The 12,007-nt window shown below is 45.0% G+C and overlaps 1 protein-coding gene across 1 annotated transcript in view; it reads left to right on the top strand.

Annotated features, from left to right (window-relative positions):
• LOC119847446 (butyrophilin subfamily 1 member A1-like) overlaps positions 1-12,007 on the top strand; it is a 99,909-nt gene that overhangs the window by 39,846 nt on the left and 48,056 nt on the right. The window contains exons 4-6 of the mRNA XM_043501185.1: positions 2,433-2,774; positions 3,997-4,281; positions 7,944-8,372. Coding sequence (XP_043357120.1) covers positions 2,433-2,774; positions 3,997-4,281; positions 7,944-8,372 — 1,056 coding nt within the window. The remainder of the gene's footprint in view (positions 1-2,432; positions 2,775-3,996; positions 4,282-7,943; positions 8,373-12,007) is intronic.

Here is a 12,007-nt window from a genome sequence, read left to right as displayed (position 1 = left end):
TACAGTACTCCTGCATGTATTTCAACACTGGGGGTTCCCCACAGTAGACCTTTTTACAACTGCATAAAATACCAAACACCCTCGTTTTTCTTCCAGTGCAGGTCTCGATGTGCAGTCTTTAGGCAATGCATTTCTCCTCGAGTGGAACGATCCCCTTCTTTATGCCTTCCCTCCTATTCCTCCCTTGAACCGAGTGATGCACAAGATCAGCCTGGATGGGCGGTATGGGCCACAGTAATTCTACTAGCATGGTCTCGCCAAACCATGGTATCCTACCCCCTCAGCATGACAGTGCATCCATGAATTGCACTCCCAGTTCTTTCTCACCCACTGTCCCAGGACTCAGGCTGTGTCCTGCATCTGCAGAAACTCCATCTCAGAGCATGGCTCCTCCATGGCTCATGAAACCTGAGCTGACCTGTTCAGAGGAGATACAAAATATACTGTTACACAGTTGAACAGAAATGAACTGTCACCCATACACCCTGAAGGGGAGATGAGTTAAGGCCTGGTGCCAACTAAAATGGATGACTTCCATCCCAGGGACATTACCCTCTATACTGCATTACCTATTAGAACTCAAAGGGTCAGACCTATCCATGAGCTCAATAAAAGTCCGTCTACCTACCATCAGAACATTCCATCACAAAGTGGATTGCCATCTCATCTTTACCCATCTACTGACCCAGTGTTTCCTCAGAGGACTCAATAATGCCTACCCTGAACTACGTAAGCCTACTACACCATGGGACCTGAGCCTGGTCCTTTGGATCATCACCTCTTCCCCGTTTGAACCCATGACAACATAATCACTGCTACACTGTTCTATGAAAGTAGCATTTCTTGTGGCAATGACATCTGTCAGACGCGTGGGAGCACTGTGGGCTTTCATGGTGGAATCCCCATACATGCTCTTCTTTAAGGATAAAGCCTCCCTCAGATCACACCCCTAAACCCCACACAGATAGAACACATTACACACTTCATAATCTTGATGTTCGGAGGGCATTGGCTTCTTACATAGACACGACTAAAGCATCCCATATGTCCCCCAGACTGTGTCTATCCATTGCTGAATGCTCCAAAAGGAGCACCATCTCTAAACAAAGACTTTCCACATAGATCCATAATCGCACAAAACTCTGCTATCATGAGTGCGACTGCCAATCCCTCATGGGGATTCGCTCACATCCCACTAGAGCCTTATCAGCCTCCACAGCTTCTCTGCACAATGTACCTATCATGGACATTTGTAGAGTTGCTACCTGGGCCTCAGGGCATAGCTTTAGACAGCACTATGGCTTAGAGCAACAGACAACATCTGATACCTCCTTCGGTTACTCTGTAGTATCGGAGGTCATGACTTCAACTCCGAAGCCCCTCCTTCCATCGGAGGGTACTGCTCTGAAGTCCCTAAAGTGGAGCACCCACAGGGACAGCACTCGAAGAAGAAGAGAGGGTTACTTACCTTGTGCAGTAACTGAGGTTCTTCGAGATGTGTGTCCCTGTGGACGCTCCACTACCCTCCCTCCTCCCCTCTACTTTGGAGTTTCCTTATTAGTCTCTGCAGTGGAGAAGGAACGGAGTTGGGGTTGGTCACACAGCATCAGTTAACTGCCTGCAGGGACCACACATGTGCGACCCAACTGGGCACTGCTACCAAAAGTCTCTGACTATGAGCGCAGGGGCGCACAAACACCTAAAGTGGAGCACCCACAGGGACACACACCTCGAAGAACCTCAGTTACTTCACAAGGTGAGCAACCTTCTCTTTTCCCAACAAAACTCTACGGGCTGGGTGTCACCTTGAAGACTACAATTGCTTTTCCTATGCTCAGGGACTTCTCCCTCCTACTTCTTGCAGAGGCATAAGCCACCCAAAAGGGTTGGGCAGAAAGCAGGAGCATAACTAGGCTTAGATTTTTATTAGTAAATGTCGATAAAATGTTAATTTCATGATACGCACACAAACGGATGAAAAAATATTTCCATTGCTGCTAATTAAAATATTCAGAGATGCAAAGTAAGAAATTAGTTTGACTTAACCCTAAAATTTTTATATATGCAGTTGACAGTTTGTGTTTTAATGCTTATAAACTTTAATTGTCTGACCTGCCCCCATTGTGTGCCTCTCCACTGGCCCCTGCTCTGCCTGGAGTTTCGGGAGTGACTATGCATCCTGCACATACCCAAGAGAAGTTCAGTCTGCACCACCTCGTGCTCAAATATGTGTATAGCTGAGCTACCAGTGAGGACCTCAAACACGCCCTCCATTCTGAAGGGGGGTAATTAGGTTAGATGGAGTGAGTTTCTCCCAGGAAACATTTCTGTTGTGTCTCAGAAATTGCATCTAGTTTTTACTTTGTTCTCTCTTCACCAATGTCAAGCTTTTGAAGAAAATCAGTGATCATGATTTATTTCCTTTCTTGCAGGTGATTTTACTGTCACTGTGCATGTTGATGTTCCAATTGCCTTGGTTGGACAAGCTATGATGTTGTCCTGCAATCTCATAGACCAGGTTCCCGCTAACATTCAAGTGCATTGGTACAAATTGGAAAGGAACAAAAATACAACGTTATATTTTTACAATAGCACAGAAAAAGGCACTGAGCTGGGCCGGGCTGGGGACTGGCACAGGATCAAAGGACAGTATGAGAATGGAGTCATTAGGGTGAAGGTCTTTCCAGTGCAAGTAGAAGATAGTGGTCAGTACGTGTGTGCGGTGACAAGCGATGGTGTCTATAAAGAAGCTATTGCCCAGGTAACTATTTCAGGTAAGCATGGATATGTTGATAGAAAAGTGTTGCTGGCAGGGAACAATGCCGCACTGATCACAGTGGCGCTGATTCTCCATTGCCTTGCCCTGTGTGTAGCAGCTGCATTTCCATTTAATCCTTTCCTCCCAAAAGGGAAGGTTCATCAACTGGCACGGGAAGGAGAAACACCCACTTGTGTGCAATGTTATGGGAGGTGGGCAAAGGAAGTGATGGACTGGGAAGGAAGAGGGGGAAAAGTGCTGGACTGGGAGTCAGAGAAGCTTCAGCAGTTTGGTGTCCATCTCGCACAGTGTATTCAAATTATACACAGTGTATGCACACAACATGGATACCTCATGTCCATTTTTCTCTGACTTTTTGCTAGTGGCATGTGCAATCCTCATCCCCCTGCATTGTGTATGCTGCTGTTGTACAACAGCAATAAAATGAATAAAGCGCAGGGGCAAAGCTGGGCCATTACCTCCCATCACAACACATGCACCCAGGCAGTACATTACAGAGTCCTGCAGAACTGTGTCCACCTTTGGTTTGTACACACTGTGCCTGATTCTCAGTTACACGAAGACCCTTTTACGTTGAAATGAACCACTGATATTTCCTGGTGTACAGAGAAGGTTCTCCTTGGCCAGTGTAGAGCTGATGTAAGGGCTCTGTAGTGGTCTTGCTTTAGGACGTGGTGTAAGGGGCATGTCAGGGTTGTGGGAGAGAGGGAGCAGGCTAAGAGCTGGTAGGGGTATGGCTGGAGCACACTGTGCTTTGGCTAGGCTCTGTTTCCCAGAGCTCATAGGGGACCGTGGGAAGCAAAGTGTAAGTTAGAGTAGCCCTAAGGCTGTTCTGACTTACAATGGGCCCTAGCAAGGTCCCTGAATGAGCCCAAAATATGCGGAACACAAAGATAGCTCTCCCCTTTTCTGAAAACACTGTTTCCTTACTGACCTGCTACCATCCCAAAAGTGAAGCTGTCGTATACATACAATGTCGTCCTGTCTACATACAGTTTGGGATCAGCTTGTGAAGTGTTTGGTGATCTCTTGAGGTGGAAATCTCTTTGTATGAATTTAAGATACCAGGAAATGCAAAATTATAGTTCAGTGTAGATTCAATAGGACATGGTGGCTGTAATGATAGTGGTGATCATTCATCATTAGCACTCTTTGTTTGTTTTTTTAGCTAGTTCTTCAACCTGTTTAACATTTTTTGAAATTGGTTTTCACTCTAGGTTTTGGCTCTGCACCTCACCTAAGTATGGAACATCAGCAGAATAATTCAATCACTCTGAGGTGTACGTCCCAAGGGTGGTACCCACAACCTGAAGTACGCTGGACTGACAGCGCAGGAGAAAACATACCTGCTATGGCTGAAACAAGAATCCAGAAAGATGTGACAGATCTGTATCAAATCCACAGTACACTCAGGGTCGCAGATATTGCTTCTGACACTATCTCATGCACTATAACAAACCCCTTGCTGAAGAGGCACCGCAAAAAAGTTATTGCAATTTCAGGTAAGAGATGTTGTACTGTCAAAGCAAATATTCCTGCTCTTACTTACAAAATAGGGCTAAACGCACCTGCCTTGTGGCCAACCACGTCATTCAAGGCTTGCCTACATGGAGCACCAACATGCATTATTGGGGTGTGATTTCTAAAGCGCATTAATGGGTTGCACGTTAATTAGTCCATGTAGACACCCAGCTGGTGCTCACTAAAGTTTCCCTGGTGTGCTTTACCATGTTATTGTTTGAAACAGTAATATGGTAAAGCACACTTGGGAACTTTTAGTGTGTATCATCAAGATCTACACAGACCAATTAATGCACAACACATTGGTGCACTTTATTCATCACACTTCCATCGTGCCCATTACCCCAGTGCATAGACAAGCCTTTGGTGCAGCATAGTGAAGATCTGTACCACTCACCATTTCTTTTCAAAAAGAAAAGGAGTACTTGTGGCACCTTAGAGACTAACAAATTTATTAGAGCATAAGCTTTCGTGAGCTACAGCTCACTTCATCGGCCACTCTATACGGCTAAATTCAGTGCCTTGCATAATCACAGGTTTCAGAGTAGCAGCCGTGTTAGTCTGTATTCGCAAAAAGAAAAGGAGTACTTGTGGCACCTTAGAGACTAACAAATTTATTAGAGCATAAGCTTTCGTGAGCTACAGCTCACTTCATCGGCCACTCTATACGGCTAAATTCAGTGCCTTGCATAATCACAGGTTTCAGAGTAGCAGCCGTGTTAGTCTGTATTCGCAAAAAGAAAAGGAGTACTTGTGGCACCTTAGAGACTAACAAATTTATTAGAGCATAAGCTTTCGTGAGCTACAGCTCACTTCATCGGCCACTCTATACGGCTAAATTCAGTGCCTTGCATAATCACAGGTTTCAGAGTAGCAGCCGTGTTAGTCTGTATTCGCAAAAAGAAAAGGAGTACTTGTGGCACCTTAGAGACTAACAAATTTATTAGAGCATAAGCTTTCGTGAGCTACAGCTCACTTCATCGGCCACTCTATACGGCTAAATTCAGTGCCTTGCATAATCACAGGTTTCAGAGTAGCAGCCGTGTTAGTCTGTATTCGCAAAAAGAAAAGGAGTACTTGTGGCACCTTAGAGACTAACAAATTTATTAGAGCATAAGCTTTCGTGAGCTACAGCTCACTTCATCGGCCACTCTATACGGCTAAATTCAGTGCCTTGCATAATCACAGGTTTCAGAGTAGCAGCCGTGTTAGTCTGTATTCGCAAAAAGAAAAGGAGTACTTGTGGCACCTTAGAGACTAACAAATTTATTAGAGCATAAGCTTTCGTGAGCTACAGCTCACTTCATCGGCCACTCTATACGGCTAAATTCAGTGCCTTGCATAATCACAGGTTTCAGAGTAGCAGCCGTGTTAGTCTGTATTCGCAAAAAGAAAAGGAGTACTTGTGGCACCTTAGAGACTAACAAATTTATTAGAGCATAAGCTTTCGTGAGCTACAGCTCACTTCATCGGCCACTCTATACGGCTAAATTCAGTGCCTTGCATAATCACAGGTTTCAGAGTAGCAGCCGTGTTAGTCTGTATTCGCAAAAAGAAAAGGAGTACTTGTGGCACCTTAGAGACTAACAAATTTATTAGAGCATAAGCTTTCGTGAGCTACAGCTCACTTCATCGGCCACTCTATACGGCTAAATTCAGTGCCTTGCATAATCACAGGTTTCAGAGTAGCAGCCGTGTTAGTCTGTATTCGCAAAAAGAAAAGGAGTACTTGTGGCACCTTAGAGACTAACAAATTTATTAGAGCATAAGCTTTCGTGAGCTACAGCTCACTTCATCGGCCACTCTATACGGCTAAATTCAGTGCCTTGCATAATCACAGGTTTCAGAGTAGCAGCCGTGTTAGTCTGTATTCGCAAAAAGAAAAGGAGTACTTGTGGCACCTTAGAGACTAACAAATTTATTAGAGCATAAGCTTTCGTGAGCTACAGCTCACTTCATCGGCCACTCTATACGGCTAAATTCAGTGCCTTGCATAATCACAGGTTTCAGAGTAGCAGCCGTGTTAGTCTGTATTCGCATACATGTATGCGCATGTATGCGAATACAGACTAACACGGCTGCTACTCTGAAACCTGTGATTATGCAAGGCACTGAATTTAGCCGTATAGAGTGGCCGATGAAGTGAGCTGTAGCTCACGAAAGCTTATGCTCTAATAAATTTGTTAGTCTCTAAGGTGCCACAAGTACTCCTTTTCTTTTTGCGAATACAGACTAACACGGCTGCTACTCTGAAACCTGTGATTATGCAAGGCACTGAATTTAGCCGTATAGAGTGGCCGATGAAGTGAGCTGTAGCTCACGAAAGCTTATGCTCTAATAAATTTGTTAGTCTCTAAGGTGCCACAAGTACTCTTTTTCTTTTTGCGAATACAGACTAACACGGCTGCTACTCTGAAACCTGTGATTATGCAAGGCACTGAATTTAGCCGTATAGAGTGGCCGATGAAGTGAGCTGTAGCTCACGAAAGCTTATGCTCTAATAAATTTGTTAGTCTCTAAGGTGCCACAAGTACTCCTTTTCTTTTTGCGAATACAGACTAACACGGCTGCTACTCTGAAACCTGTGATTATGCAAGGCACTGAATTTAGCCGTATAGAGTGGCCGATGAAGTGAGCTGTAGCTCACGAAAGCTTATGCTCTAATAAATTTGTTAGTCTCTAAGGTGCCACAAGTACTCCTTTTCTTTTTGCGAATACAGACTAACACGGCTGCTACTCTGAAACCTGTGATTATGCAAGGCACTGAATTTAGCCGTATAGAGTGGCCGATGAAGTGAGCTGTAGCTCACGAAAGCTTATGCTCTAATAAATTTGTTAGTCTCTAAGGTGCCACAAGTACTCCTTTTCTTTTTGCGAATACAGACTAACACGGCTGCTACTCTGAAACCTGTGATTATGCAAGGCACTGAATTTAGCCGTATAGAGTGGCCGATGAAGTGAGCTGTAGCTCACGAAAGCTTATGCTCTAATAAATTTGTTAGTCTCTAAGGTGCCACAAGTACTCCTTTTCTTTTTGCGAATACAGACTAACACGGCTGCTACTCTGAAACCTGTGATTATGCAAGGCACTGAATTTAGCCGTATAGAGTGGCCGATGAAGTGAGCTGTAGCTCACGAAAGCTTATGCTCTAATAAATTTGTTAGTCTCTAAGGTGCCACAAGTACTCCTTTTCTTTTTGCGAATACAGACTAACACGGCTGCTACTCTGAAACCTGTGATTATGCAAGGCACTGAATTTAGCCGTATAGAGTGGCCGATGAAGTGAGCTGTAGCTCACGAAAGCTTATGCTCTAATAAATTTGTTAGTCTCTAAGGTGCCACAAGTACTCCTTTTCTTTTTGCGAATACAGACTAACACGGCTGCTACTCTGAAACATTTCTTTTCAAATACTATTCTTGAGATCACCACAGATGTAAAAGACAGTAGAGCTCCGATTCTCTTTTCACTTATCTGTGTGTATATTAGGAGTGACCCCCTGAAGCTAATGAATTTACACTATTGTAAAAACAACATAAATAAGAGGAGAATTAGGGCTGCCTCTTTTTTACTCTCTCTCTTGCACATTAATATGAGGCATTATGTGCCGCTGGTGCAAATATAACCCCCTGAACATTTTTCAGGTTTCTTTGATGTGGAGGCAGAACATGACGTCATTACCGCTGTAATTGGAGAAAATGCCATTCTTCCCTGCCGGCTGATTACAAAACATCTGCCTCCTAGCATGGAGCTGCAATGGAGGAAAGTTGGACCTGGGGAGGGAAAGGCAATCTATTTATATATGTATGATGAAAGCAGCCCCCTGGTTAATTCTTATCTACATGATGACAAATGCGCAATGGGTTATTTGTCTCCAAATGGAATGAACAGCAGAGAATGGCACAGGAAAGAATATGAAAAAAAGGCAGAAGTTTTTAAAGGAAAGGAGTTTGGGAAAGGAAATATTTCTCTGAAACTGAACAATATTCAGGTGGAAGAAGAAGGGAAATACGTATGTTCTGCCACAGCCAACACATTTCACAGAGAGATCATCATTGACGTCTTGGTTATCGGTAAGAAAAGCCTAGAAATGGAAAAAGCAGATTTAACAAAACTTTATTATTCTGTCTTCCCAGGAGTTAGTGCAGGTTTGTCCCTTCTCCACAGTACATTTTATTTTATTACTATTTTATTGTTTTAAAACTCCTAAATGGTGGCATTTCCACTTCTTCCATTGGGTAGCTATTAGATCGGGGTGAGCAAACTACGGCCTGCGGGCCACATCCGGCCTGCTGGCCCTTCCTGTCTGGCCCCTGAGCTCCCAGCCGGGGAGGCTCCACCCGGCCCCTCCCCTGCTGTCCCCCCTCCCCTGGAGCCACGCCGCCACGTGGGCAGCACTCTGGCCCGCCGCTCCTGCCTGGCAGCGCTGCAGCGGCGTGGCTGGCTCTGGTGGGGCCTGAGTTCCTGCCGCTCTGAGTGGTCTGGTAAGCGGACGGGGCTGCAAGCTCCAGCGGGCAGCGCGTCTGGCTCCGGTGGACCATGCGGCCACCAGACACACTGCTCTGACTGGCACGGTAAGGGGGCGCGGAGTGGGGAGTTAGCTATAACGGGGGCAGGATAGCTCAGTGGTTTGAGCATTGGCCCCCTAAACCCAGCGTTGTGAGTTCAATCCTTGAGGGGGCCATTTAGGGATCTGGGGCAAAAATTGGGGATTGGTCCTGCTTTGAGCAGGGGGTTGGACTAGATGACCTCCTGAGGTCCCTGCTAACCCTGATATTCTATGATAAGGGGCAGGGAACTTGAGACCATTGCTTCTTCTGTCATCTGCCACCACTGAGAACAGCCGAGCTCCATCCTCTTTGGGACTTCAGGTAGTTGAAGGCTGCTATCAAATCCCCCCTCACTCTTCTCTTCTGCAGACTAAGTAACCCCAGTTCATTCAGCCTCTCCTCATAAATCATGTACCCCAGCCCCCTAGTTATTTTCATTGCCCTCTGCTGGACTCTCTCCAATTTGTCCACATCCCTTTTGTAGTGGGGGGACCAAAACTGGACCCAACACTCCAGATGTGGCCACACCAGTACCAAGTAGAGGGGAATAATCACTTCCCTCGATCTGCTGGCAATGCTCCTACTTATACAGCAAGTTTGCAAAGCAATAACTGGATGACAATAGTGAGTTTGCTTTGATTTCTCAGATGATCAAACAAGTGGGGTTTTATCAGGGAAATGTTTAGCAGCTTGTTCTAGATTGCAGCAAGCAACATTCTTTAGGACTTAAACCACTCTGTGGGGTTTCATACTCTACCCCAAGGGGGAACACTTCACAGTGAAGTGCAAGAGCTTCTCCTTGGATGGGAACTTTCTGCTGGGAACTTCAGGGGCCTTCACTGTACTTCACTGTAACCTCTGCTGATGAGGAGGGCTCTCCCCTCACACAGCACAGTGCAGAGCATCCTGGAATCAAGCAAAGCTAAAAAGTCTGCTGCAAGCCAGGCCTCATGCTCAGTGATCCTGTGCCTTTCTGAGAGAAGAGTGTCCTGGCCGAAAGAGCTTCCCGCAAACTAGGAACCCACATCCTGTGCAGAGCCCCCAGTAACGGCTCTTTGACATTCCCCCTGCAAAGGAAGGGCTGACAGTCACACAGGAATGTTGGCTAGACCAGGAAATAGACCCTAGATATTCTGTCTTCCAGTTTGGTGTATTCGCTATGAGAGCAAGGTGATGGCAGAAACTTCCCATGGGAATGTGTCTATTTCAGGGGGGGGGAAAAGCTTTTTGGATGAAAAAAAGAAAAAGAAAGACACAAAAGCATCTCCGTAGAGTCAAAAGTTTCTATTTACTCCATATTAAAATGGACTGTTCTGATTTTTCACTTCAGAATGAAGGCAATGTTGTTAAGGTTTGATTCAGTTACCCAGTCAAGTGGGGGCAGGGTAGGCAGAGGCTCCAACTTTTTGATTTCCTTGATGGTGCTTGATCACCTCTCTGCCCCAGGCCCTGCCCCTACTATACCCCTTCCCTCAAGGCCCCGCCTCTTCCCTGCCTCTTCCTGCTCCCACTCCGCCTCTCCCTGCCCCATTCCACTGCCTCTCCCAAGAACACCCCGCCCTCGTTCCGCCTCTTCCTGTCCTTGCTCCTCTCCCTGAGCACCTCCTACCCTCTGCAGAACAGCTGATCAGTGGCGGGCAGGAGGTGCAGCGGTGGAGGGGGAGGAGCTGATTGGCGGGGCCAGCCAGTGGTGCAATTTCTGTCTCAGCAAAGCTGTACCCCTTTCACTGGAGCTGACACAGGCCCTTCAGTAGGAAAGTGTTCATTGGGCCCCAGGCCACAGGGCATGGGTATGATCTTGGACTATAGAGGTAATATTAGCTGTGTATTTGGCTCTGTTGCTGGAATAGTGTGTTCAGTTCTGGTGTCCCCCACTGAAGAAAGAAGTTGTCAAACTGGAGAGGGTTCAGAGAACAGCACCAGAATGATTAAAGGATTAGATAACATATGCTATAGTGATAGACTCAAAGACCTCAATCTATTTAGTTTAACAAAGAGAAGGGGTGACTTGATAGCACTCTATATGTATGTACAAAGAGAACAAATATGTGATAATGGGCTGTTCAGTCTAGCAGAGAATGGTCTAGCAAAATCCAATGGCTGGAAATTGAAATTAGGAAAGTCAGACCAGAAATAAGGCATACATTTTTAAGCGTGGGGATGATTACACATTGTAACAATTTACCATGGGTTCTGGTGGATCCTCCATCACTGGAAATTTTTGAAATCAAGGTTGTATGTTCTTTGTAAAGGATCTGCTCCAATGCAAACATGAATTGTTTGGGGGAAGTTCTCTGGCCCATGTTGTAGAGGCCTTAGACAGTATTTTTGTTCATTGTGTAGTCACTTGCTCACTCAGATCTATTTGCCAATAAACACAGCTTTTGATATTTTTCACTCGGAAGGTGCTGAAGCACTGGAATGGGTTACCTAGGGAGGTGGTGGAATCTGCATCCTTCGAGGTATATAAGGCCCAGCTTGAGAAAGCTCTGGCTGTGATAATTTAATTGGTGCTGGTCTTGTTTTGAGCAGGGGTTTGGACTAGATGACCTCCTGAAGTCTCTTTGAACCCTAATCTTCTATGATTCTATGCTGCTATGCGCTATTAGTTACCTTTGTTCTTCGCCATTTTATTATAAAAGATGGTATTATTATCTTTAAATATATTTTTTACTTTTTTAGGAGACTTGGAAAAGAGAAGAAGTAAGTCTTTGTCTTTTTCTTTTGTGTACTCTATGCTCTGTAGGAATCTTGTGGAATGAAAAGAAAATTCATTCAGTTATTAGACCTCATCCCACTTTCCTGTTTTTGATAGAGCAGATAACTTGGTTAATTTTGTCAATAACATATATGAGCACTTGCTGGTTCTGAGCAGTGCTGCTCATATATTGTTGAAATGTAAATAGACTCACCCAATCCTGGTTTGTATTCTCCAAGAACCATAACACTCTTGCAGAGACACGGTATGAAAGGCCATGTACACATTGAAAGGGCTCTGCATTGAAACAGCAAATGGAACATAGCACATGATGTAAATGGTGTTACTGCTCCTTTCGTAGCAGAACCCATATTAAGCGAGGAGCTTAGTGTGTCATATTCACCTTTTGCTAATTAGTTGTGGCCATGAAGCTTCTTCTTAAATTGATTAAAGCAAGAAT

The sequence above is a fragment of the Dermochelys coriacea genome, chromosome 23 (assembly GCF_009764565.3).
Source record: "Dermochelys coriacea isolate rDerCor1 chromosome 23, rDerCor1.pri.v4, whole genome shotgun sequence".
Taxonomy (NCBI): Eukaryota; Metazoa; Chordata; order Testudines; family Dermochelyidae; genus Dermochelys; species Dermochelys coriacea.
This window is presented reverse-complemented; position numbering and strand designations above follow the sequence as displayed.